A 27174-nucleotide genomic window follows, 5' to 3' on the forward strand; every position below is an offset into this window, starting at 1 on the left:
TATGTTCATAGCAGTATTATTTGTAATAGCCAGAACCTGGAAACAACCTAGATGCCCTTCAATGGAAGAATGGATGAAGAAAGTATGGAATATCTAAACATTAGAGTACTACGCTGCGGTAAAAAACAATGACTTCTCGAATTTTGCATGCAAATGGATGGAAATAGAAAACACTATCCTGAGTGAGGTATCTCAGACCCAAAAAGATGAACATGGGATGCACTCACTCATAATTGGTTTCTAGCCATAAATAAGGGTCACAAAGACTACAATTGGTGAACCTAAAGAAACTAAATAAGAAGGTGAACCCAAGGAAAAACATATAGTTATCCTCTTGGCTATGGGAAGTAGACAAAATTTCCAGGGAGAAAATTGGGATCTTGGGGGTGGGGTGGGATGGGGGTAAGGGGAGATGGGGAGAGAAAAGTTAGAAGGCAAGGGGGGGGGAGAACTTGGGGAAACAGGATGATTGGGATAAAGGAAGGTTGGACAGGGGAGCACGGAACCACAATTCTTAGTTAAGGGAGCCACTTTAGGGTTGGCAAGAGACCTGACCCTAGAGGGGCTCCCAGGAGCCCATGGTGATGTCCCCAGTTAGTCCCTTGGGCAGCTGAGGATAGGCAACCTGAAATGACCCTACCTATAGCAATACTGACGAATATCTTGCATACCACCATAGAACCTTCATCTGGTGATGGATGGAGATAGAGACAGAGACCCACACTGGAGCACTGGACTGAGCTCCCAAGGTCCCAATGAGGAGTAGAAGGAGGGAGAACATGAGCAAGGAAGTCGGGACCACGAGGGGCGCACCCACCCACTGAGAAAAGGGGGCTGATTTATTGGGAGCTCACCAAGGCCAGCTGGACTGTGACTGAAAGAGCATGGGATAAACCCGGACTCTCTGAACATGGCAAACAATGAGGGCTGATGAGAAGCCAAAGACAATGGCACGGGGTTTTGACCCTACTTCCTGTTCTGGCTTTGTGGGAGCCTAGCCAGTTTGGTTGTTCACCTTCCTAGACATGGACGGAGCGGGGCGGACCTTGGACTTTCCACAGGGAAGGGAACCCTGACTGCTCTTTGGACTGAAGAGGGAGGGGGAGAGGAGTGGAAGGAGGGGAAGAAGGGTGGGAAGAGGGGGAGGGAAATGAGAGGCTGGGAGAAGGCGGATAGTTTTTTTTTTCCTTTTCTCAATAAAAAAAATTTGTAGATAAGCATGTCATCCTGATTAATAGGGCTTGGGACCAGTCAGTAATTCTGCTGCAGAAAGGAAGACCTAGGAACAAATAAAAACCACTGTTTGTAGTCTCCCGCAGGTCTTTAGATTCCCAGTGGCTCAGTTGCACTTGGGCAGACCAAAGATGAGAGCCAGTCAGCAGGACTTTGAAAATGCAGTGAACCAAGTGAAACTCTTGAAGAAGGACCCAGGAAACCAAGTGAAGCTGCAACTCTATGCGCTGTATAAGCAGGTAATGGGCTGAGGTCAGATGTGATTTATACACATTTGGAGCAAATCATTCCTGAAGTTGATATGCTTCTAACAGGCAGCTTTGCATGGTTGGGCTGCATGGTTGTCACTCTTTGAGGTTTGTGATGCAGGCTTTGTTTAGGTTTACTTTTTAGGGTGGGTCTTGATATACTTTCAAAGCACAGAGATATAACATTCACATTCACATTTGCATGTTTGGGCTCCTGCTTTGGAGTCCTACCTGATTAGAGTAACTCAGTGAAACGGAGTTTGGGGGACAATTTGGGAAATTTGAATATTGATTGAGATTTACTATTATTTAGTGGTATCCTGGATATTGTTAATGGTGCCATGTTTAGGTAATAAATGTTTGTGTTTCAGGGAAATTGATAGTAATTTAAGGGTACATAATGTGGTGTTTTGGATGTTTGAAACAAATTAAAATTAAAAAATAGGTGAAGCATATAAGATAAAATTTAATAACTGTTAATAGGATATTACAACTCATGTATTTGTGAATGTTTGATAATTTTCATAATCACTGAGAAACTAAAGGCTATAATGGAAAGACTTCACTCCTCTGTCTGCCAGCCTGGACTCCTGTGTTACAATTTATTATTTTTAAGATATCTACTAGGTGATTAGCATGAGTGTCTCTGTGGAGGTGTCCAGGTTGTTTTTCTTTGTTAACTTGACATAAACGTGAGTCATCTGGAAAGACTGATTCTCAATTGACAAAGAGCCTCCATAAGATTGACTTGTAGGCACAGCTGTCAGACATTATCTTGATTGATGATTGATGTGGAATGCCTAAGAGAGGACACTGAGCAAGCCAGTAAACAGCATTGACCATGGCTTCTGTTTCAGTTCCTGTCTCCAGGTTCCTGTCTTCATTTACTGCCCAGACTTCTGTGACCAATGGAGTAAGACCTCAGTGTTGGGAGCTGAAGTAGACACTCCCCTCCCCTAGTTGTTTTTGGTCAGAGTATTTTTATCACAGCAATTGAAACCCTAACTCAGGAAATGGAAGTATACATTCAAGAATTTTACTTGCCCAAAAAGACTTTGCCCTCAGCTGCTAGTGGTTATTCTCAAAGCCCATGCACGGTCATGCTTGACACAAGCATCTTTGTTTGCCTGGAGAGTCTAGCCATTGATTTAGTGTACAGGCTGCTCTTAGGGTAAGTAAGTTTACCTATGGGTTAAGGTTCTGGCAAACAGTGGACATGGAAACTGCAGAGAACTTCTTCATTGGCAATAGTCCACCATATTTTCATATATCCATCAATCTGGGGATTTCCCCCTTCATAACCTTTGGTGAGAAGACAATAGAAGTGTCACATTGACTTTAGTTCTGAACTTTATTCTATGAGTCTTTGCCTTCTGTTAGTTAAGTCTCTATTTTTTCTCTTTGAGGAACTTTAACCATGAATACCACAGCTTGCAAGGGTACTATGAGTCTTTTTAGTGGATATGAGCTGAGGTGGTCTTAGAAATTGCACAACCCTAAGCTTTGCTGTCTGTCTGGAGTTAGGACTGACTGGTCAGCAGTTGGGATAGAGAAGTATAAGGACCAGGAACAAATAGAAGCCACTACCTGTAATCTCCAGCAGGTTCTTAGCTTCTCATTGGCAGAGGGAATTCTGTGCAGCCCTTTGTGGGCTCGGTTCCCTGTCACCTCCCAGATGACTGACTACAGTGGGTGACTTTGGATGAGCAAAGCCTCAACTGCCTGTCATCTCCAAGACTCCTCTGTCCTCCACTAAATGACTCTAGGGCAAAATTTATACATTTGAAATCGTTTGAAAATCTCTTTTGAAAAGTAGCTGAGTTGGGTGTTAATTCATTTCAAGATACCCATCCTACCTGCCCTCACAAAAATCAGTTTTCTTTGTATTTCCTGGAGTGTCATTTAGCTAAGCTTCCTGAGGACCAGGATCTGAAGACCCCATCCCTACCTGCACCAGCTACAGCCCTTTGAGCAGTTAGCTGGAGTTTACCGGTAAATTCCTGGTTCTGTCCCCATAGAGAGGACTTTAGAAGACAGTGTGGATTTTCAAATGTTGTGACTTAAAAATTGGCTTGGTGTTTTCACTTTTAACATCTGATGAGGGATACCAAACTGATGAATTCTTAGCTTCTAGGACCACTTTCTCAAAAGATTTCTATTCCACATTAATCACCATGTGTTCTTTGTAGGCCACAGATGGACCCTGTAATATGCCTAAGCCAAGAGTGTTTGACCAAGTCAATAAAGCCAAGTGGCAAGCATGGAATGTCCTTGGAAGCCTCCCAAAGGTAAGTTTGTGTCCTGTTATTAACCAGAATTCAATAAATGTTTACCCATCCCCAGCAAATCATTGAGTGAGTCTTTAAAATTCCTTTATTTTGCCCCCTCACTATCTTTGGTCTACCAGGGGGATGGCAGCAATTCACACAAAGGTGGGGACAGACCACCCAAATCTACTAATAGAAGCAAACTTTATTCTAGGAAAAAAATTAAAACTTAAAAAAATAAATCTGTATGGGGCACAAAAAGTTTATCAGCTAGCTGAGACCACAGCCAGAGTTTGGGCTTGAAAGGCTGTGGCAAAAGACAATTTTTTGAACCCCCCCCCCCCATTTTTATAACAAAAACTGAAGAATGCCTAAAGTGTTCTATCTGCCCCACCCATGAATAGCCCTCTCCTACTTTTCTCTCTCTCCCTGACTCTCCTTACCTGAGACACAACAGTATTGTATTAGGCACTAAGAAAGAAATTTTTACAATCTGGAGGTGAAATATATAGACACATATGGCCCTTCTTTGCAATTTCATTTACAGAGATTTTAGTTAACCTCATCATTGTATTTAGTCCTTGATAGTGTTAACCAAGGCTCTGCACCTCCCTGATACTGTCAGTTTCTCATGGCAGGGAAGCGTATTGGAAAATACACAATCAAAAAGTCAAAAGTCACTTACATCCCATAATTTAAAAGTTAACTCAGCTCACATCAATTGCTGGTCATGAGTGGCCAGGGATTTAACTAAAAGCTGATGCTCAGTTTGCAGAGTGATGCTCGGTTTGCAGAGCCAGGGCCATTTCAGCCTCTCAGATCGAACTATGGATTATAAAATGAAGTAACCTACTATTAATAGTTAATCTTTAAGCTGTTGAGAAAGCTGCTAACAGCCTGCTCTCACTCTCCTAGGCTTACAACTTGTAATTTTTTATTTATATATTCTTATTACTGGTATCTACGTTTCTATATTCTTATTCTTGGACTCTTCAACTACTGTAGTCTAGATTGGACTTGAACTCAAAAATCTGCCTGCCTCAGCCTCCCAGTGGCTGGAATTACACACATGGGTCTCCTCTCCCACAACCTTGGAAGTTGCAATGCACCTCTGTTGAATCAAAGACTCTGCTCTTTATTGCATAGTGGTGTTTATTAGCATTGTATGTTTCTCATGTTGCTTATTTTAAATGCTAAAGGTCTTTTTCATCTACTCTTCAGGAAACTGCCAGGCAGAACTATGTGGATCTGGTGTCCAGTTTGAGTCCTTCATCTGAAGCCTCTAGCAAGGGAAAAAGTAGAGCTAATGAGAAAGTCCAGGAGTCTAAGGACATTGTGGTAACCTCTGAAGATGGCATCACGAAGATCATATTCAATCGGCCCTCCAAAAAGAATGCCATAACTTCAGAGGTGATGCTCCTCTATTTCATTCTTTCATGCAACTGTAGAATTTCAGCACTATTCCTATTTTTGTAGATTAGAGCATCTGACTTAACTCATCAGAGTCAGACGTTGTTTAGAACTGGGGAATTTCTGGTAGGTTCTACATATCCCGAAGGCAGTGAAGCTTTGCTATGAATGAAAGCACAAATCAGTTAAATCAGTCTAAATGAAAGAGCATGGATAGAGATGCACAGAGACCCCTTAGGGAATTGTAAAATCTGAGTCTTTTCCATACACGTGGACCATGCTTGTGTGCACCTGAAGGGGTCTGCAGAGAGAGACTCTATCCTCAGCACAGCAGTAGTAATAGCCCTGTTGAATGAGCTGCTTAACAGGTTATATTTGAATTTCCCCAGAACTACACTGATAATAAGTCAATCACTGGATCCCCTCCCCTGATTACAGGGGTTTATCAGGTGCTTGGAGGTGAAGGCTGCCATCTACAGTATGGGACAGCAGGCTCATTTGAAGCTTTAAGGATCTTATAAAGCAGCTACTGAACCTTCAAATTTTTAAGGCACTTTATTCTGAGAACTCGGTATTTGCTTGTTCTGAGTTACCTCTGTGTTAACTGGGGAGTACAGCTACACTTTGAAACAAGACTCAGGACTTTTCTGAACAGAGGACCCTGACACACTTACTTAATAGACTAGTTGAGCAGGGTGAGATGTAACTTGCTAAGTTCTTATAGCTGGTAAACAGGAGAATCTAAATTGATCCACCACGTTCCTGGCTCCAGCTCTACCTAGTAACCTTGGCTGCTGTAATTCTCAGGAATTATTTTCTGTCCCCTGCCTTAAGAAAAACAGTCTCATCATTATTCACATATTAAGTTCATGCTTCTATTTTTCTGGTGTCATTAGAAACACCCACCCTCCTCATAACTCTTTCCCACATTGAATCATTAATAAGATCAATACAATTTTTTTTAGTACAGTTTTAATAAAATCTATACCAATTTTGAAAACACATTAAAACTATGGCAAGATTTTCAGAGATGTTCATGGCCAGTGCCTTTGTATCCCAGCACGGAGAGGCCCAGAAATCCAGCCTTTGCATTAGTTTTGGCTACCCAGACTGCACAGTACACTTCCCCTCCCTTGAAGTGACAGCTGAGAAGCTGTTTTAGGGACAGTTTTCTTAGCTACCATTCCTCTCACCTGCTGTAGCAACCTCAGAAGTTCTAGCAAGCTTTGTGCTACCCCATGGGCTTCCCTCACCCCATCCCTGTGGAGCACAGTAACTGCCCAGCTGCAAAGCTCAGGAACAATGTCTCTCTTACTCACCTTTGGACAAAGTGGTTATTTGGTGCATCTGCCACAGCACCTGTACATCATGTGCACCCAGCCCTTGTCAGAGGAGCAGAAATCCTCTCAGGCAACCTCTTTTTTCATCATCAAAATACAATTATTGGGACTTGAGAGATGGTTCAGTGTTTAAGAGCACTCATGTCTCCTAAGTTTCCCAGCCACACACACGGTGCTTTACAATCATCTGTCCCTTCAGTCACAGCAGATCTGACACCCCCTTCAGAACTCCAAAAGCACCAGGTCCGAGGCACTGTACAAACATACACAAGGCAAAACACTCACACAAATAACTGAATTAAGCAAGTCTTTTTAAAAAAATTACGTTTGAACTGGGTTGAAAAAAGGCTTATAGACAGATACAGTGGCTCAGTCCACCAGACAATGGATCTCATTTTTGCTGTTCCCTTCCCTGTCTTTCTGTTCCAATAGATGTATCAGGACATTATGCTTGCACTTAAAAACGCCAGCACAGACAACTCAGCCATAACCGTTTTCACAGGTAAGACCATTTTCATGAACTTATTCACTTTCTATTTTAGGGAGTCTCTTTGTAGGGAGAGAACTGATGCTAACTGAAGGTCTTTCCCAGCGCTCCAGTGCATTGATGTATAAATGGACCATGTTATCATGCACATGTTATAACCACTCTTTCGTTAGTCCCAACCTATCATAGTAAAGCTCATGCTGTCTGACTCACAAGAGTCACAACAGAAAACAACTCATCCGTCCACAAACAGGTTGACTTCTAACTGTTTGTAGAATTCTGCTCGACAATGAAAAGACATTTTTTTATACATGCAGATATACAGAATTGCTTAGTGAAATAATGAAACATAAGAGTGCATATTGCTCAGTTTAATTTACATATGTCCTCTAGTACTAGATAGAAGCTCTACTCTGTTGACTGATGGAGTCTGGATATGACTGCCCCCAGCAGCTGGGATGGCAGGGTAGAGAGAGCATCTGGTGCATTCTTAGGCATCAGTACAGTAGCCCCTCTTAACTGAATGCTCCTTTCAGGGGTTTTCCTCCCAAAATTTGAGTTATCTGTTGTCACCCTTGGTCTAGAAATAAGTAGGAATTTCTAGAAAACTCACAGTATGTTTTAAATAACTCATTATATAATATATAGTTATTATTAAAGTTTGCTACTGTAAATATCTTGCCTAATTATATGTTGAACTTTGTCACTTACAGTCACCCTCAACAGCTTCTGGGAATTAGTTCCACTACTATCATCAAAATAGTATTGTTCACACTCATGTTCCCTGCATAGAATCATGAGGTATCTCCATAGAAGGGCCACACATCCCAAGTATCTTGAATCTACTCTGGATGTCATAATGTCTAACAAGAAAGATATTATGTCAGTACTCATGACATTGTTTAGGAAAGAAATATCAAAGGGAAAAAGTCCACGAATATTAAGTATACATGATTTTTTTGGTCCTCAAATATTTTCTGCTGGTTGAATCATGTGGTATCTGAATAGAAGAGCCACACGTTGCAAGTATCTTGTATCCACTCTGGATGTCCTAATGCCTAACAAGAAAGATACTATGTCAGTACACATTACATACTTTAGGAAAGAATGGTCAAAAGGGAAAAAGTCTACGAATATTCAGTATACATGGTTGTTGTTGTTGTTCCTCAAATATTTTCTGCTGGTTGAATCCATAGATGTAAAACCTGAGGGTATGGAGGATCAACTGGAAAGGAAATACAAAATACATATTGTAAAGCCTGATGATCATCCCCCTGTTTCAGGGATTTGTGGACCATCTTGGAATGTATCCTATGCACACCAATAAGAATCATCGTGTCTTCTTTTGGTCTGGGAAAACCCTGATATTACAGTTATCAAAACTATTTAAGGGTGCTAAGGAAGTAGCCTGAGTAGAATGCTTACCAATCAAGTAGAAATCCCTGGGTTTGATCCCCAGCATGTTATTTTAACACAGGACTTTAGTACTGGCAATGAAGAGGTAGGGGCAGAAAATCAGCCCCTTAGGGTTATCCACAGCTATGGGGAGTTTGAAGCCAACCTGGGTTTCTTCAGATCCAGTCTCAAAACAAAAGTAATTAAGAAGAAAGCATTTCATTGTAGACAAACAGTACTTAAATAATCACACAACTTCAGTGACTCTTAATATAGAGATAATGGTTCTTACTGTAATCTAGACAGTCCCACACAGTCTGTCCACTCATCTTGACTACAGCAGCCTGCCCTGCACCTCTTCTTTCTCTGATTCAGTGTTGGGGGCTCTTCTTTCAGGCTGTTGTGTAGACCCTGGAGACCACAGACACAGAATCTCATGTGTACTGTTCCATCTCTGCTAGGCTTGCCTGTTGTTCAACTCTCAGTCCAGCTGCCCCTTCCTGTGTGAGCTCCACACTAAACACGACAATAGACTGAGCCTGCTCCATAGTCATAGCATGTAGCCATCTGTCATGTTCTAGTCACACCATCTGCATTTACTTAGGTTCTTTAATACCAGTGTCTTGCTAGACCCTAGTGTAAATGAAGTTCACTCGTGTTCTGCTAGTGACTGGCTGAGCCTTGCACACAGCAGATGCACATAGTCTAGAATGAGTTGGAACATGAAGGAATCATGGCTCTGTTGATTGACTGTTCGCAGGAGATGGTGACTATTACTGCAGTGGGAATGACATAACTAACTTCACAAGAGTCCCTGGTGGAATGGAGGAGGTAGCTAGGAAGGGTCCTGAGTCTCTGAGGTAAGAGTCACATTTGTTCATTCCTAGAGGGTTACTTCTTTGCTCCCCAGCTTCATGTGTCTTTGTTGTGAGCATATGTGTGGGTATAGTGCATACATGTTCATGTGGAGTCTGGGGTTGATGTCAGACATTTTCTGCATTGCTTTTGGTCATAGTTCTGGTTTCTGTTGCTCTGAGAAAATACTAGGACCAAAAACACTTGGAGAGGAAATTCCTTTTTTATTTGCACCTGATGATTCGTCATCAAAGGAAACAAGTGCAGGAACCTGAAGACAGGAACCAATCCAAAGACCATGGAGGAGTACTGCTCATTGGCTTGCACCCTCCTGGCTTGCTCAGCCTGCTTTCTTATAGCTTCCATGACTGCTGACCCAAAGGTGGAATCACCCGTAATGGTCTGCCCCCCCCCCCACATCTATCACTAATTAAGAAAATGCACCACAGACTTGCCTATAGCCCAAAACCATGTAAGCACTTTCTTAACTGAGAGGATCTTTCCCCAAATGCCTCAGGCTTGTGTCAAGTTTACTTACAACTAGCATGTATGTCTCCAAGTCCACCCAGAATTTATGGAGGTTCCGAGAATTCAAATTCTACTCCAATCTTCACACTTAGTTGGCAAATGCTTTAACCAATGAGTCATCTCCTCACCGCCCCCCACATCAGTAAAATGACCACTTGTCCATGTTGATGCACTTAATCACGATTCCAAATAGATCCCTCTCTTCATCCTGTAGTCTCATGAGGTTAAGTGGAAAGTGTAAAGTGAGGAAGAAGCAGAGGGAGTCTGAGTTCCCACGCAGCAGGGTGAATAGACAGTGTCTGCAGATGCTGGTTGTGCATTGGAAGGAGTCTTGAAAGCTGTTGAAGGAGGATTGGGGCTTCCCCTTCCTATCCCAGTTCTGCCAAGTCTCTCAGTCCCCCTGCGCTGTGATATGCAGTTATGCATGTAGTCACTCACCATGATGTCTCAGGTCACAGCTGGCCCACAGTCCTGAATTCAGTGCCCAAAATGGGAACTGGCCTTAGCCTCTAGGAGTCATGACCTGATATTCCATTAGGTTTAAAGGAATCCTGGGCCAATCAGCAGAGATGTCCCTATAGATTGATATCATATCAGATTTATACATTCCTTTCTATAGTTAGTGGTGCCACTTTGGGATGTTTAATGATTTTCTCTTTCCATTTCTTTAGGGAATTTGTAAGCACTTTTATAGACTTTCCCAAGCCTCTGGTTGCGGTAGTAAACGGCCCAGCTATAGGAATCCCTGTAGCCCTTCTGGGACTGTTTGATGCTGTCTATGCATCAGACAGGGTAAGTCTACTTGTGCAAGCACAGGTCAATCCGTAAGTACCTCCATTCTTTATTGTGACTATCCCTCAATATATTACAAGGGGTTTATGGTTGTGCTGGCTAGTTTTTTGTCAAATTGAAACAAAATAGTTACTTGTAAACAGAGAATCTAACCTGGGAAATTTTTTCTAACACATTGGTCATGTTTTTGGTACATTTACTTGGTTAACAATTTATGTGGGAGGGCCCTGCCCACTGTGGGCAGTACCACCACTGTGCAGGTAATCTTGGTTTGTGGTAAAAAGCAGACTGAGCAAGCTGTGAGGAGACAGCCAATAAGCACTGTTTCTCCATGGCTTCTGCCTCTGATTCTTAAGTTCTTGCCTTGACATTCCTCAACGATGAACTGTAACCTATAATCCAAATAAACCCTTTCCTGCCCAAGTTGCTTTTGGTCAATGTTTTATTACAGCAACAGAAACCAAAACAAGACAGCAGTATAATATAGTCATTTAGATAGTTCTTAAAGACTCAGTACTTGACAATTTGTATTCTTACATCATTGTTAATTATTTTTTTTCAAAACACTGCCATTGCAAACATTGCCCCAACTCTAATGGTTCTGTATTTTAATCAGACTACATAGCTGTTCAATTTTCAGTTTTCGTATTACTCAAAAATGGTCAGGAGATGACGGACAGCTTGCAGGATTGCTTGAACCTCTTTTCCTATTTCAGGAATCCTAGTATTTATGATTCTAGATTAAGAAGGGACTTTGGTCATTCAATGTTCTCCTTCCTTTTTAGAAAAAGAAACTGAAGCCTAAGAAATTCTGAGACTTTAACATAGTTCAGCCTTGTGTTCACCACTGTAATTAGCATGTGTTTGCATTCGTGTGTGTTTGTGCATGTGTTTCTGTACGTGTGGGAGAGCGAGAAAGACAGAGAGAGACAGCAACAGAGAGAGAAAGAGGGAGTGTAGCGGCATAAACAAGTGCAGACACATTGTAAAAAAATATATATATCTATAGCTTTAATATAGAAATAGACTTACAGAACCACCGTTCCCGCTAAGACCAGGAAAGCAGAAGCAACGGCTGGGAGCATGCTCGCCAAATTTATAGGCAGACATAAGCCCGAGGCGAACACGCCCCCCAAGGGGCGGGACTTATCCCTACATCTCCCCATTTTGTCTAAATAAGACAGAACAAAACCAAATACAACTATATACAATAACAACAAATAATAAATATAACAAACAATATTGAGAACAAAATTTTTGCTAAACGTTCTATCTCAAGGAGTCCAAATAATGTAAAGAGTAACTACAATTATATGATCTTCAACTCTGTCAAAGATCTGAGAAGGGAATAAACACTACTCAACAAACGAGATATATCCAAAATGTGCAACAATTGACAGAGACAACTGACTACCTGGGCAATCACCCAAATCTTGAGTCAACCAATTTTGGCTAAGGCCTGACATAACTGACATACCATTATTAAAGGCAAGGAACTTTTCAAAACTATCTTACCCTGTCTTGGCAGGATATGACAGTCCTGTTTTATCCATTGATGTACGCTCTGTATCTCTGTCAGCGGTTGAGGTATGGGCATTTCTTTACCCAAAGGCCAGTTCTGCCAAATAGAAAGGCTCCAGGTGGAGTGTCTTTGGTGTTCAACATTCTCTCGGGAATAGAACGGTGTTGCCAGGAGCAATTGTGTCTCACTATCACGAAACTCTGAGTTAGATTAAAGGCCATTTTCTACAGCTCTTTGAAGAGGTCGAAGATTATCTATTTATACTGAGTATAATCTCTATATATCTAGAGAACCTGATTAGTCTAATTATAAATGACAAACTTAGATGACTATTTATCTATATAATTCTCAATATCTATCTAACTTAAAGACTAAGACAATAAACAACTGTGTAACAAATGTGGATAATGACCTCCAAATATAAACACTGTACAAATATACATTGCAATATGGTAAATATATATCAATACACAAACATTATATAAGTATCTTAATCAGAGGTAGAAATGTACACTGCAATATGGTAAATATATACAATATATATTTATCAGTACAATATAGTTAAAACATAAAAAATGTTTTAAAAAGAGATAGAAACATGCATGCATACAATAGTCAATATAATTTAACTTTGTATCAATATACAAGAATCGATACCAATATATTTGTCTAAAAGCAGTAACTCACAATTATAAATCTATCCCATCATTCCCTCTTTTTTTTTTTTCAAAATGATCCCTGAGCTTATAAAATTCCTCCCCCAACCTCCCAAACCCTAAATGATGTCCCTAAACCCAGGGGTAAACTTTACTGGGAGAGGGGACGTCGTCCTCTAGAATTACTTCCAGCTGTCATGGGGGCGACGTTCTTTCTGGGGTATCCTGTGAAAGTAAAATGATGGTTAAATTTCAAGATCAATGTCTTTTAAAATTGCAAATAGTCTCTGAGTATTTTGTGGAGGTCTGGCCAGAATGTTGTACAAGAGGTGCACCATTTCAGCTAACCAAGTTGGGATCGTCTTGTGCAACTGATATCCAAAACAGGTCTTGTAGTAGAGCTATCAGTATCATGACGTCATATAAACCAGGTAGAGTTGTTGTTGTGGGGCCCCATCTTCTTCCTGGAAACTTCAAATGTCACTTCAGGAAAAACTCATTTGTTCATTGTGAAAAACTTAAACATTAATCATATAGACATATATAGACATACATATATATATATTCAATGAAAGGCATGATAGATATATTCAATGAAAAGTATGATAGATATGAATAAAAGTAAAGATGTTTTCTAAACTCATATTTCTTTCTGTCACCTATCATGGCACTTGACATTAGACAGAAACTCCAGAAACTCTGGGTTTTTCTCTTACTAACAGGCTTGGAATTGGAGAGGGACTGAGCCAGAGTCCAACTTCAAAACCAGCTCTATATATTTATAAAGAAATGTTTAATAAGACATATATATATAAATTAATACTTACAAAATGTGTCCATCCATCAGTAATTAAATATTGAGGGTCCCTCAATTTCTTTGAAGATGAGTATTTTCCTGTGGAGATAAGAAAAGAACCCTGCCTCCAACCTATCTGTATTTCTTACCATCAGTATGTTCGCCATACTTATGAAAGAATTGTTAGTTATCTTTTCCAAGTGGCTTCTCTTCTTCAAACCGAACCTTTATTAATTTTGATGGTATCCACAATTTTTCCTCACCTGTGAAGATAAGATCAAAACCCCTTCCCCAACGTAGCACATCTCCTGGCTTCCATTGTGAGGTCAGCACATCCTTGAAATAAACTGGTTGATTTAGTTCAGTAGACTTTTCCATTATCCAATGTCTTTCTGCAGCAGTTGTTCCCTTCTCATTAGCGTTGTGAAAATTCAAGGTTAACAAAGCATTATGTAACCTATTTCTGGGGTTGTTTTCCACCCCTTTCTGTTTGTTCAACATATCCTTTATAGTTTGATTTGATCTTTCTATGACTGCTTGACCTGTAGGATTGTATGGTATACCTGTAACATGTTTGATATTGTAATAATCAAAAAACCGTTTCATTTTCCTAGAGACATAGGCAGGACCATTATCCGTCTTTATTTGTGTAGGTATACCCATGATAGCCATGACTACTAATAAATGAGTGATTACTGAATCAGCTTTTTCTGAACTTAAAGCAGTTGCCCACTGAAAGCCTGAATAAGTGTCAATGGTGTGATGAACATATTTTAATTTGCCAAATTCTGCAAAGTGGAACACATCCATCTGCCAGATTTCATTCCTTTGAGTGCCCTTTGGATTAGCCCCTGCAGGCAGTGGCGTTTGGTTATAGAAAGAGCAAGTAGGGCATTTCTTTACAATCTCCTTAGCTTGTTGCCATGTAATTGAAAACTCTTTCTTCAAACCTTTGCTATTAACATGATGTTTTTTATGAAATTCAGAGGCTTGTAGCACACTACCAATCAATAATTGATCAATTTCTGCATTACCTTGTGCTAGAGGACCTGGCAGACCCGTATGGGATCGGATGTGTGTTATGTACATAGGGCAAAGCCTGTTCCTGATCAAATCTTGAACCTGGAGAAACAATGAGGTTAGTTCTGTATCATCAGGTATAAATTCAGCAGTTTCAATATGTAAAATAACTCTGCGTATTGTGAATCAGTGACTATATTAATAGGTTCTTTAAAATCCCTTAGCACCATAAGAATGGCATATAATTCCGCATTCTGTACAGAATTATAAGGACTTTGTTCCACCTTACCCAAGTCTTCTGATTTGTAACCTGCCTTCCCTGATTTATTGGCATCAGTATAGAATGTACGGGCTCCAGTTATTGGAGCATCATGGACGATTCGAGGAAGAATCCAAGAAGTTCTCTTTATGAAGTTAAGCCTCTTGCTTTTTGGATAGTTGTTATTAATGTCTCCCAAAAAATTAGCACAAGCTCTTTGCCATGGTTCATTATCTTCCCATAATTTCTTTAGTTCATCAGCAGTGAAAGGCACTATAATTTCTGCTGGGTCTATGCCTGCTAGTTGACGAAGTCTCAGCTTGCCTTTTATAATTAACTCAGAGACTTTTTCCACATAAGTTTTCAGTTTCTTACTTGGTTTATGTGGTAAAAAGATCCATTCCAAAATAATATCATCTCTCTGTATTAAAATTCCTGTAGGAGAAATTTTTGATGGTAGTATGACGAGAATACAATCAAGCTCTGGATTCACCCTGTCCATATGTGCCTGTTGTAATTTTTCCTCAATCATTGTCAGTTCCTTTTCTGCTTCAGCTGTTAATTCTCTGGGACTGTTTAAATCTTTATCACCATCCAAGGTTTTGTTCAAATGAATTATTAGATCAGGTGTTATTCCAATAGCTGGTCGTAGACTGGAAATGTCTCCTAACAGTCTTTGAAAGTCATTAAGAGTCCGTAGGCAATCTCTCCTAATTTGTGCTTTTTGTGTCTTAATTTTTTGCAAACCTATTTTATAACCTGAATAATTAACAGAATCTCCCTTCTGAATCTTTTCAGGAGCGATTTGCAATCCCCATTTAGGTAAAAGTATCTTTATTTCTTCAAACAGTCTGTTCAAGGTATCCATGTTTGAATCGGATAACAAAATGTCATCCATGTAATGGTATACTATAGATTTGGGAAATTTCTTGCGTATTATTTGCAATGGTTGGTTCACAAAATATTGGCACAGGGAGGGGCTATTTAACATACCCTGGGGGAGGACGGTCCAGTGGTACCTCCTCAAAGGTTGAGAATTGTTATAAGTAGGCACTGTGAAGGCAAATTTTTCTCTGTCTTCTTTTTGCAAAGGTATAGTGAAAAAACAATCGTTTAAATCAATAACTATGAGAGGCCATCCTTTTGGTAATAAAGAGTGCAAAGGAATTCCAGATTGCAGAGGGCCCATACGTTGAATAACCTTGTTGATGGCCCTGAGATCTGTCACCATTCTCCATTTACCTGATTTTTTCTTAACCACAAATACAGGAGAATTCCAAGGGCTGGTAGATTCTTCTATATGTCCAGCATCTAATTGTTCTTGTACCAGCTGTTCTAAAGCCTTTAACTTTTCCTCAGCTAAAGGCCATTGCTTTGTCCATATTGGTTTCTCAGTCAACCATTTTAGAGGCAAGGCTGTTGGTATCTCTGAAGGGACATCAATTGCTTGTTCTTGTACAGCCCGAATGGCCAGTTTTCTCCATTTGTAATATCTTTTAATATTATTCTCAGAAATATAGGCTCTAAAAGTAGCAGGAATGTTAATTTCGATATTCCATTGTTGTAATACGTCATGACCCCATAAATTCATTGCGATATTGGCTACATATGGCTTTAATTTTCCTATTTGTCCCTCTGGCCCTATACATTCAACCCATCTCGTGCTCTGCCTTACTCGAGATAGGGTTCCAATTCCCAGGAGCTGAACATTTACATTCTGAAGAGGCCAATATGGATGCCAAGATTCTGGGGTAATGATACATCAGCACCTGTGTCCAGCAGACCAGTAATAAAAATGCCATTTACACACACTCTCAGTTTAGGTCTTTGATCATTTATAGAAGTTTGCCAAAACACACGTAACTTATCTTTCTGATCATTATTGCTTGTAACAGTAGGCATGGGCCTTTCTAATTGTCCTGATGAGGCACGTTCTCTGCAGAAACTGGATATGACTGAACCATGTTTGCCATGGGGGCCTGTGAGGCCCCCCTCTCACGTTTCCCGTCTGTATCAGGTTGCCTTGTCTATCTCTTGTAGACCTGCATTCATTCGTCCAATGTCTGCCTTTTCCACATCTTCTACATGAACCTGAAGGCTGAGTCCTCCTATTCCTGTTATTTCTAGAAGATGCATTATTATTATTATTATTTCTGAAAGATGCATTATTATTATTATTTCTGAAAATCCGTTGTCTACAATTCCTTTTCATATGACCCATTTTGCCACAATTAAAACATTTGGTATTCTGGTGTCTCCTTTTACCATTGGAAATTGCTTCTTCTACCCATGCTTCAGGGCCATAATCAAATGTATCAACATTGAGTGTATGCAAGACCCATTCTTCCAAGGGCGCTGATCTGAGCTTTAAAGGGCCCCAAATCCTTTTGCATTCCACATTTGCATTTTCATAAGCCAAAGACTCAATCATAATACGTCTTGCTTCTGGGCCAGATATCCCTATTTGTACAGCCTTAGTTAATCTTTGTAAAAAGTCACTAAAGGGTTCTCTCTGACCCTGTTTAACTCTGACAAATGATTCCATTCTCTGTCCTGGGTCTTGTACCCTGTCCCAAGCCCTTAAGGCTGCTGTAGTACACATGGAGAGTGTGTTTTCATCCAAATTAGCTTGTTCCTGAGGGTCGAAAAAGAGCCCTTCACCTAGAATTTGATCTAGGGAAATGTCAATTCCCTTCACTTTTTCCTGCTGTTCTAAAAGTCTAGCCTCTTGCCTGAATAAGCATTTCTATTTCAATTGCGGTCCACTCTCAAGTACCACAGAGCTCAGCTGGAGCCAGTCCGAGGGGGTAGCTCTGTTTGTCATGGCCCAAGTTCTTAGCATCTCTTTAACAAAAGAGGCTTGCATCCCAAAAGTCATGACAGCCTGTTTTATTTCCTTGAGATCATTCATACAGACAGGCTCCCATGTATCCTCCTTGATGACCCTAGGGTTTCTGGAACCAATCACCTTCTCTGTTGTTATTACTGGAAAGGCAGGTAGAGCTGTAGGTAGAGCTTTGTGGAAACTGTCCCGGAGAGATTTACCCATAGATGTAGTTAAAATTTGCCTTTCTACCCTTTGCTCTTCTTCATCAGAATTTAGAAATTCCTCAATCTTTTCAATTCTATTCACCATTGCCTTCTGCAATGTCTGAATCTCCTGTCCAGATTATGTTCCAAAGCCTTCATTGAGGATTCTAAAGTATGAAGTTTGTCCGTTAGAGATAACATCTCATCTTTGGACATAATTTTTATGGCATAAACCGTGCCTTCTTGTATTGACAATCTTTCTGCCAATCTGTCATAAGCTTTAGACAAAATCCGATTGTCACATTCAGCAGTTTTGATTCTCTCAGTTAATGTTTCATTTCCTACAGAAAGGGACTGAATCTTATGGTCCAAATCAGCTGTTCCCTCTTCCATAGTAATGAATTTCTCCTTAATATCAGCCACTAATGTTTCAGTTCCTACAGAAAGGCACTGAAGCTTACGATCCAGATCAGCTGTTTCCTCTTCCATAGTAATGAATTTCTCCTTAACATCTGCCTGGAGAACTTCAAACTGATTCTCAGTTGTTTTTAAGCGTTCAATCTCTGCCTTAAGAATCCTGGATTCGTCTCGAAAAGACTTTATCATATTTCTATTATCAAACCATTTAGTGCCAATGAAAACTACGAATCCCAGAAGGATCCATAGATGTGGGGTGATAGACACCTCTTGTAAAATCTCCCACAAGGTACAATTAAAAAAAACTGTTAAATTCTTGAATACTAATGTGTTCAGATATTTTATTTATAAAAGAAAAATTTTTTAACTGCAATGATCCTTTCCTGCCAGTGGTGGTCTCTGTGTTTTTGGAGCCTGTCCTAGAAATAGCTCTTGTAGACCAGGCTGGCCTCGAACTCACAGAGATCTGCCTGCCTCTGCCTCCCAAGTGCTGGGATTAAAGGCGTGTGCCACCACCACCCAGGCAAGTCACTTTGTATCAGACCAAATCTGCCACTGTGGCGGCTTTTGTTGCAAAACCGCAGGTACTTGAGTTTCTGCTAATTCAGGCAGTGGGGTTCCGATCCAAACTTAGCCAAGGCAGGCAGGGAGGGGTTAATTGCTCTGGCAAGCAGGCGGGGCAGAATGGGCCTGTGTGGCCGAGTGTGTCTCAGACTTGGCACTGGGGCCTGAGTCACGAACTAAAAAACAGCCCCCAGGAGGGTGCTGTGTTAGCTAGGGGGCTACCCGCTTGAGTCGGGGGCAATATAGCCCACGTTGGATACCAAAATGTAGCGGCATAAACAAAGGCAGACAGATTGTAAAAATATATATATCTATAGCTTTAATGTAGAAATAGACTTACAGAACCACCGTTCCCACGGAGACCAGGAAAGCAGAAGGGACGGCTGGGAGCACACTCGCCAAATTTATAGGCAGACATTAGCCCGAGGCGAACATGCCCCCCAAGGGGCGGGACTTATCCCTACAAGGGAGTCTCATTGTGTCACAGGAGCTTTCCTAGAACTCACAGTGTAGGTAGACCAGGCTGGCCTTGAACTCACAGAAATACTCTTGCCTCTCCTCCCAGTTGCTGGGATTAAAGGTAGATGCTGCCATGCCCAACTTGTGTTTTTGCTTTATTTTTTTTTTAACCATAGTGTTTTTCTGTTATGGCCAAACTTAAAATTTCCAAAAGTATAGAAACTACAAAAAAAAAAAAAAAGGAAAAAATAAAGATCCAGGATAGGCTGTTAAAACTACAGCAAAACCTTGTCTTGAAAAACCAAAACACACACACAGGAAATGTACGTGTTGATCAGTAAACTAAGAAGGGAAAGGCTCTGTTTTGGATCACCAGGACCATTTAAGGAAAACTAATTGTTACAGGGGAGTGAGCCACTTGTTCTTCCCGGCGGCCAGGCTAGCTTATATTTGAAGCAATCACACAGAAACTATATTATTTAAAACAGTGCTTGGCCCATTAGCTTAGTTTCTTATTGACTAACTCTTATATTTTAATTTAACCCATTTCCATTAATCTGTGCATCACCACGAGGTTGTGGCTTACAGGCAAAGTTTCAGCATGGCCAACTCTGGCAGTGGCCCCATAATCTCTCTGACTTTGCCATCTTCCTCCCAGCATTCTGTTTATTTTTCCCCACCTACCTAAGTTCAGCCCTATCAACAGGCCAAGGCAGTTTCTTTATTCATTAATTATAATCACAGCACACAGAGGGGACTCTCACATCTACTAATCTGTAGGATGATGGATGGGGGTGGGAGGATTAGGGACATATAGTTCAAAGGATACATAGTCACAGATACATGATGCTGAGCCTCTAAATTGCTGTGTGAGAACTGTAGTCAGTCCTAGTGGAATTTATACAAGAACTTTGGCTAATGAATAGATAATTGGTATACCTGGATGTGAATATATGAGTTTATTGGTTTCACTAAAGCAGCAGTTTTACTCTGTGTGTGTGTATACCTATCTTAAATATGCATCCCAAAATTTGTTAATTAGGGAAAAATCACTCCTTTTATCACTCAGATATAAACCAGTGCAAGCATTTGGTTTCTGTAGCTTAACAAATCTCACCAGTGCCTGGCTTCTGAAACCTTAGGATGTTTCTAAGTTTTGATGTTGTAAACACAGATGTGATGACAGTTACCTTAGTGATTATCACAGAATCATAGACCAGTAGCCCCCAGGTTCTTCTGCTGCTTTCTCCTTAGGAAGGGCCAAAGTTTCTTGGCTAACCACTGAAGAGATTTCCTGGGTTTTTATTGACTTCAGAAACAAATACTGTAGTGAACAAGAGGCTCACATTCAACCCTATTAAAATGCCTATCACTAAGCTGTTGTCTGTGATGGATTCTGGTCTTAAATACTAGCAACTTAATATGCTAGTAGCTTCTCTACCAGCAAATGCACTCTTTCCATGTGAGTTTTAAATTTGTTCAAAAAGATGTTTGCATGTTCGTAGTGCTTAGGTACTCTGTTAATACACATAATACACATAATAGACCTGGAACCTTGAAACCTTGAGGGCCATGGTATATGGTAAATGACTTGTCTCCTTATCACTTATCTAAGTAATGTGCTATGACCAATGAGATGTAATTCCTGTAACTTTGTTCTTTTTACCTTAAGCCTCCTGTTTAAAAAGGGGGGATTTAAGCTAGGCAATCTGAGAAGCAAAAAAGAATTGGCACAGAGAATTAAAACAAAAAAGAAGAGAAGAAGCCATAGCAGAAGAATTAGTGTAGTAATAGGAGCGGCGGGGCTGCGTCCCCAGCACCCCGGCTGCCTGGCTACCTTATGCCCGAAATAACAACACACAAACTGTATTCATTTAATCACTGCTTGGCCCATTTCTATCTAGCCTCTTCTAGGCTAATTCTCACATATTAATTTAGCCCATTTCTAATCATCTGTGTAGCGCCCCTAGGTGTGCTTACCGGGAAGATTCTAGCCTATGTCCATCCTGGGTCAGAGCTTCATCACTTGCGTCTGCCTGGGAGCTGGGAGCATGGCGTCTCTCTGAGGCGTCTGCTCCTGAGAGGAGAGCTGTGGAGTCTGAGCTCACTTCCTCTTCCTCCCAGCGTTCTGTTCTGTTTACTCCTCCCACCCATCTTCTAACCAATGAGGGCCAAGCAGTTTCTTTTTATTTATCCAATGACCTTCCTCCATCAAACAAAACAGTAAAGAACTTGACCTTCAGATCATGTGTATGAGTGTTTACCCTCAAATAGAAAGTATATGCTCAGCTTTGCTTCCCTATGCATTTTTTCCTCGCACACTGGAGGTGGTCTGGAAGAGCTGGACTCTGAGGCTACTGCTAATGTGTGAACTGAAAACATATGCGGCAGCACTATGTTCATAGTGATGTGTGTGGGCTACAAGGACTTCTCCTGGGGAAGCTGAATAAGGGCATGGACAAAGTGGGGCTCTCCTGTCTCAGTATGGGGTGTTGATGCATGGAGACTCTACTCACATCTACTTCTTTTTTTACTATAACAAATGTGAAAAGGATTTGTTTTTCAACATAGCTGAGGTATTTTTGAAAAGGGGGAATTTTATATATTATAACAAGTTTCATGGTTGTGACTGACCCTACTGATAATGAACAAAGTGCTGGAAACATTAGTAAAAGTGTTAACTGGCATATAGGTCGTTAAGTGATGCCACACACACAGGGTTAAGAGCAGCAATGATGAGAAAGAGGCCACCAATGTGCAGTGCATGAGTAACTACCAAACCTTATGCTGAGGGACAGGAGCAAGAAACAAAGATCTATTATATATAGGATTCCATGCATGTAACCTTCTCAAACAAACAAACAAACAAACAAAAAAAAAAAACAGGGTGTGGGAACTGCAGGGACAGAGAGCAGATAGTGATGCATGGGAATGTCAGAAGGAAGGGCTTGCCCACAGGGACCATAGGGGGCTTTTGGTGTACTAAATATTTTCTCAGCTCAAATACTTAGTGGCAACATAATTTACATATTTGTAAAACCCCATTGAAAACACGCTAAAAATGATTTGTGTATTCATAGTATAACACGTAAGTTTAATTTAAATATCCTCACCAATTAGGAATACTGAGCTAGACACAGTTGTACATTCCTGTAATCCCTGCCCTCAAAGGCTGAGGCATAAGATGGTTAAGTTCTAGGCCAGACTGTGAATTTAAGATTAAATAGTAATTACATAACTTTGTCAGAGATGAATTATAGACGAACCTCTTTATACCTTAATGCTTTTCTGTTCTTCCTCAATCCCAACTAGGCAACATTTCATACTCCGTTTACCTCCCTTGGTCAGTGCTCAGAAGCATGCTCCTCTTACACATTTCCAAAGATAATGGGCTCAGCAAAGGTAACTTAGAAAAACTTAAAATGCAGTGTGTTGTCTTTGTTGCCAAGGCAATCCTGTACTCTGCCTTCTTTCCCTTGGGCAATATTTGCAGGATGACTATTTGCTCTGCAATATGGAAAACCCAGACCAAGGGGAGAACTGATGTAAGGGAAGGGTCAGGATATTTCCTCTGCAGTTCATGATGCAGGGACCGTGTCTGACAGCTGGTGACCTAGAGCTGGAGCACTGGTGGCAGCAGAAGACCTTGTCCTCCACAGCTGTGTGACAGTCCTTGTAGGCCTGGGACTAGGAAGTCTTTACAGATGTGATCAGCTCAGAGCCACTAAACTGTGTGGATGAGCAACATCCTCTGAGATAACATGGTGACATCTTCTCTTTGGAGCCATGTGAATTCTAGAAGTCGCCAGCTTTTAGCAGCTCCATAGTCATAGTCACTGTGACTCCCAGTCAGAGCTGCCTTTTACCAGTTATTGTGCTGTGTGTTGAGACGCCCAAGGTAGCCCACTGACTGCTCAGGTCTAGCTAGCTCTGTGTTTGTGCAAATCTACTTGTCCTCTGTGGAGTAACTTCAAGGACATGAAGGAAGATAGGACTGGAGAGGATGGACAGAGGGAAGGGCTTAGCAGACGTTGGTCGCCATCTCAGTATGGTAAAAGAACCTATTTGGTGACTATTAGACTTTTTGCTGTGGATTTCCCCACATGCATACATAGATAGTACACATGCATACAAACTTTAACTTTACCGGGCTGTCGTCATAGAGACTGAGTTATTAATCTGGTAAAGTTTGAATAGTTGAGCAGAAGCAGCTCTTAAAAGTTAGACATTTGAATTTGTTTAGGTTTTTTGAAGAGAAAATGCAACTATAGAAAAAACAATTGCTAATTGGCTTTGGATATTATAGATGTGCAATGTAAGCTATCCCCATGTCCCTTCATTCACATGAAAGTAATCTGAATATCTGTGCAGGGAAAGATGACATTCAGAGTCAACAACCAGGAAGGGAATGGATTTTGGAAACCTCAAAGGTGGACCCTATGGATTCTGTTGTTCTACCCTGCTCTTTTTTGTTATCATTTACAGAGCTTAATAGCTACTAGGTGTTGCAGGGAGGGATGTTTGTTTGCTCCGCATCTCAGACTCCCAAAATAACCACACAGAAACTATATTATCTAAATCAATACTTGGCCCATTAGCTCTAGCTTCTTATTGTCTTACTCTTACATAGTTAGTAACCCATCTTCATTAATCTGTGCATCAGCACAAGGTTGTGGCCTACCAGCAAAGTTTCAGCATGTCTGTCTCTGGTGGCTACTCCAAGGCTTCTCCTTCTGATATGCCCTTCTTTCTCACAGCATTCAGTTTAGTTCTCCCCTCCCCCCCCACCTCTATTCTCTGTGCAGGCCCAAGACACTTTCGTTAGCCAATAACCAATAAAAGCTACACATACACAGAAGGACCTCCTACACCAACTATGGGTTTAAGTACTGGGCTTCCCATTCTTGCCTCTCCAATGCAGATCCTCATAGAAGCACCTGCCGTTCTAACTTTTAGAGAGTCATAAACAGTTATGGTCTCAGCTGTTTGAAAACCTTTGTCCAGTGTGGTCTTCGGCTTGCCTGTTCCTGTGAAAGACTGGCAACCTTAAGAGCCATGAGTACATCTGCATCTCCCAGTAGCTGGTTGTTCTGAAGTCAGCTGAAGCCTGTTTTTATAAAGCTGAGGTTGCATCTTGATTTGCATTGCAGGCAGCTGAGATGCTTCTCTTTGGGAAGAAGCTCACAGCAAGAGAGGCCTGTGCTCAAGGCCTCGTCACTGAAGTTTTTCCTGACAGCACTTTTGAGAAAGAAATCTGGACCAGGCTGAAAGCGTATGCGAAGCTCCCACAAAATGTTAGTATTTGGTTTTTACTTGTGGGGATGTGGAAATCATTTCCTAAGGGGAAATGTGCCTTAGTAGGGCACATCCTAAGAAGACAAGTCATGTCTTCAGTTAGCATGAAGCACCTCTGAATTTTGTTAGAAGTTACTATGATGTTGGGAATAGTGATTTTTTTTTTAAGAGAACTTACCAGATAGACATTTCATTTCCATGCTACAAGGTCAAATGATAATCCTTTATGGTGATAACTCCATGAGGATGCCAGTAGACACCCAGCTTTTTTACTTTGGGATTCAGGTGGGAGGTGAGGAGGTTGAATATATTTAGGAGACCCCACTTTATAGAATATCAGTTTGTATGGGTAGTACATATGGGTAGTAGCTCATAACTGATTGTTCTTACATCCTTGCTGTTGAGTGTGTGATCCTGGAACCAGAAGATTTGTATCCATCTAGGGCTGTTTAGAGTCATCTCTGTGTACCTTAAAGATAAACCCTAATATATATATATATATATATATATATATATATATATATATATATATATGCCTTAGCAAAATCTAAAAGGATCAGTTAATTAGATAGCAAGAATTTATTGATCCTATTCCTGTTGGAATAACTTATTGCTGGTTTTGTTTCATCAGTCTCTGAGAATTTCCAAACAGTTAATCAGAAAAAATGAGAAAGAAAAGCTCCATGCAGTTAATGCTGAAGAGTGCAGTACCATCAAAGCAATGATGCTGTCAGAGGAATACATCAACGCTATCAAGAGCTTCTTATCCAGAAAGTCAAAGCTGTGAAGCCCATCACAGCAGTTAGACTTCTCAAAGGAAGTATGTGCCTTCTGTGTTTTCAGGTTTCTGGCATACGAAGAACACCCTTCACTGTGCCTTTTTCTTGACTAACAACACAGCAATTATGGTAAGAAGGCCTAAAAGCGCTGATAAATAAAAACTTTCATACATCAAGTCTTAAGAGTTTATGTAAGTTTTTGGTAAGAGAAAGTCTTACATTTCTTGACATGAGTGTATAAACTTTAAGACAGTGTACTTGGGGACCTGTTGACCGAGGTTTCTGTCCCACCTGATTTTGCAGCCATTAAGCCCCAAAGAAATGACACAAAGGTCTACATCAATTATAAACTGATTGGACCATCACCACCACTCACAGGAAGTCACAGTGGGACGGTCAACACCACACACAGGAAGTCATAGTGGGACCTTCACCACCACTCACAGGAAGTCACGGTGGGACTGTCACCGCCACTCAAGGGATGTCAAGAATGGAACTGTTGTCTGAGGCACTTGCTAAAACAGTCCTCCACATGAAAGTCTCCAAGAACAGAGGCCATGCAGGGTTATAGTCACAGTGTCCATGACACGGTCCACACACATTTGGCATATGGACGGTTGGCCAGTCACAATGAGAAGGAGAAGGTGTGTCAGTCCAATGATTACCCAGAAGTTGGAATTGTCACACAGAAAGCAGATCTTCTAGCTGTCCCAGATGGCCAAGAAAATCGCATGTGATTACATGTGAAATTTCAGCTGATTAGCCGGGCGGTGGTGGCGCACGCCTTTAATCCCAGCACTAGGGAGGCAGAGGCAGGTGGATCTCTGTGAGTTCGAGACCAGCCTGGTCTCCAAGAGCTAGTTCCACGACAGGCTCCAAAACCACAGAGAAACCCTGTCTCGAAAAACCAAAAACCAAAAAAAAAAAAAAAAAGAAAAAAGAAATTTCAGCTGATTAACTAAAGACAGTTAGAAATTTTCACTTTTGAAGTGTAACGCCTACTAAACACACACACACATATACACACATGTACACACACACACACGTACTTAATAATATAGTAGCTGTGATGGCTCTTTTTGTTTGTCAACTTGCCTATATCTGGAATTAATAAAAACCCAAGCTGCTGGGTATACCGGGGAGAAATTGTTCTTGGTTAGATCATTCACGGTGAGGACACCCATCCTAAATCTGGACCACACCTGATGGCACTTATATAAAGGACATGGAAGAGGGAAGCTCTTGCTCTTTGCCTGCTTGCTCTCTTGCTGGCAAGTTCATCCCTTCACTGGTAGTAGAGCCTACTTCTTCTGGATTCCGGTGTATGTGGAAGACCATCTGAGTTGTCCAGTCTTCTGGACCAAATGGCTATTGGATTCTTGGACTTAATGTCAGCCATTGTCGAAGGACTACAATCTGTAAGCCACTCTAGTATAAAGATTGTTTTTTGTCCCTCTGGAGAACCCTACTGATACAGTAATCTTCCATATAGCTTTCTCAAACTTCCTTAGTGCTCTTTAGCCTTGCTCTGCCCTCCCCTCCCCCACTATCCCCATCGCATCTAAACCTCCCCAGTATTCTTCCCCTTCCTCCTATCATTCAATTTTTGAGCTTTTGAAAGTGACGACCAATTCCTTACAGGTCATATATTTCAAATTTTTACACACTTAAATGGGTTTTTAATTTTAGTAGAAATAGAACATTAGAAGAAAATTGCAAACTTGCTTTTAGAATGTGGTTAAAATTTCCCCTAAAAACTGTACATTACTGGCTGTTGTCACTAGGTGGCAGCAGAAAGGCTGGTGACTTCTGGACTTAGAAG

General features: G+C 40.9%; 1 protein-coding gene across 1 annotated transcript; it reads left to right on the forward strand.

Moving 5' to 3' along the window:
- The first annotated feature begins 1355 nt into the window (after positions 1-1355).
- LOC121434092 (enoyl-CoA delta isomerase 2-like) lies at positions 1356-25528 on the forward strand. The gene is made up of 9 exons (XM_041632901.1): positions 1356-1472; positions 3671-3769; positions 4970-5158; positions 6931-7000; positions 9141-9240; positions 10435-10555; positions 22591-22680; positions 24429-24572; positions 25205-25528. The coding sequence occupies exons 1-9, from the start codon at positions 1365-1367 to the stop codon at positions 25358-25360; spliced, it is 1077 nt and encodes a 358-aa protein (XP_041488835.1). The 5' UTR covers positions 1356-1364; the 3' UTR covers positions 25361-25528.
- The last annotated feature ends 1646 nt before the right edge of the window (positions 25529-27174 follow it).

Source organism: Microtus oregoni, unplaced genomic scaffold (assembly GCF_018167655.1).
Source record: "Microtus oregoni isolate MIOR12 unplaced genomic scaffold, Mior012 000042F_ref0000377, whole genome shotgun sequence".
In the NCBI taxonomy this organism is placed as follows: Eukaryota; Metazoa; Chordata; class Mammalia; order Rodentia; family Cricetidae; genus Microtus; species Microtus oregoni.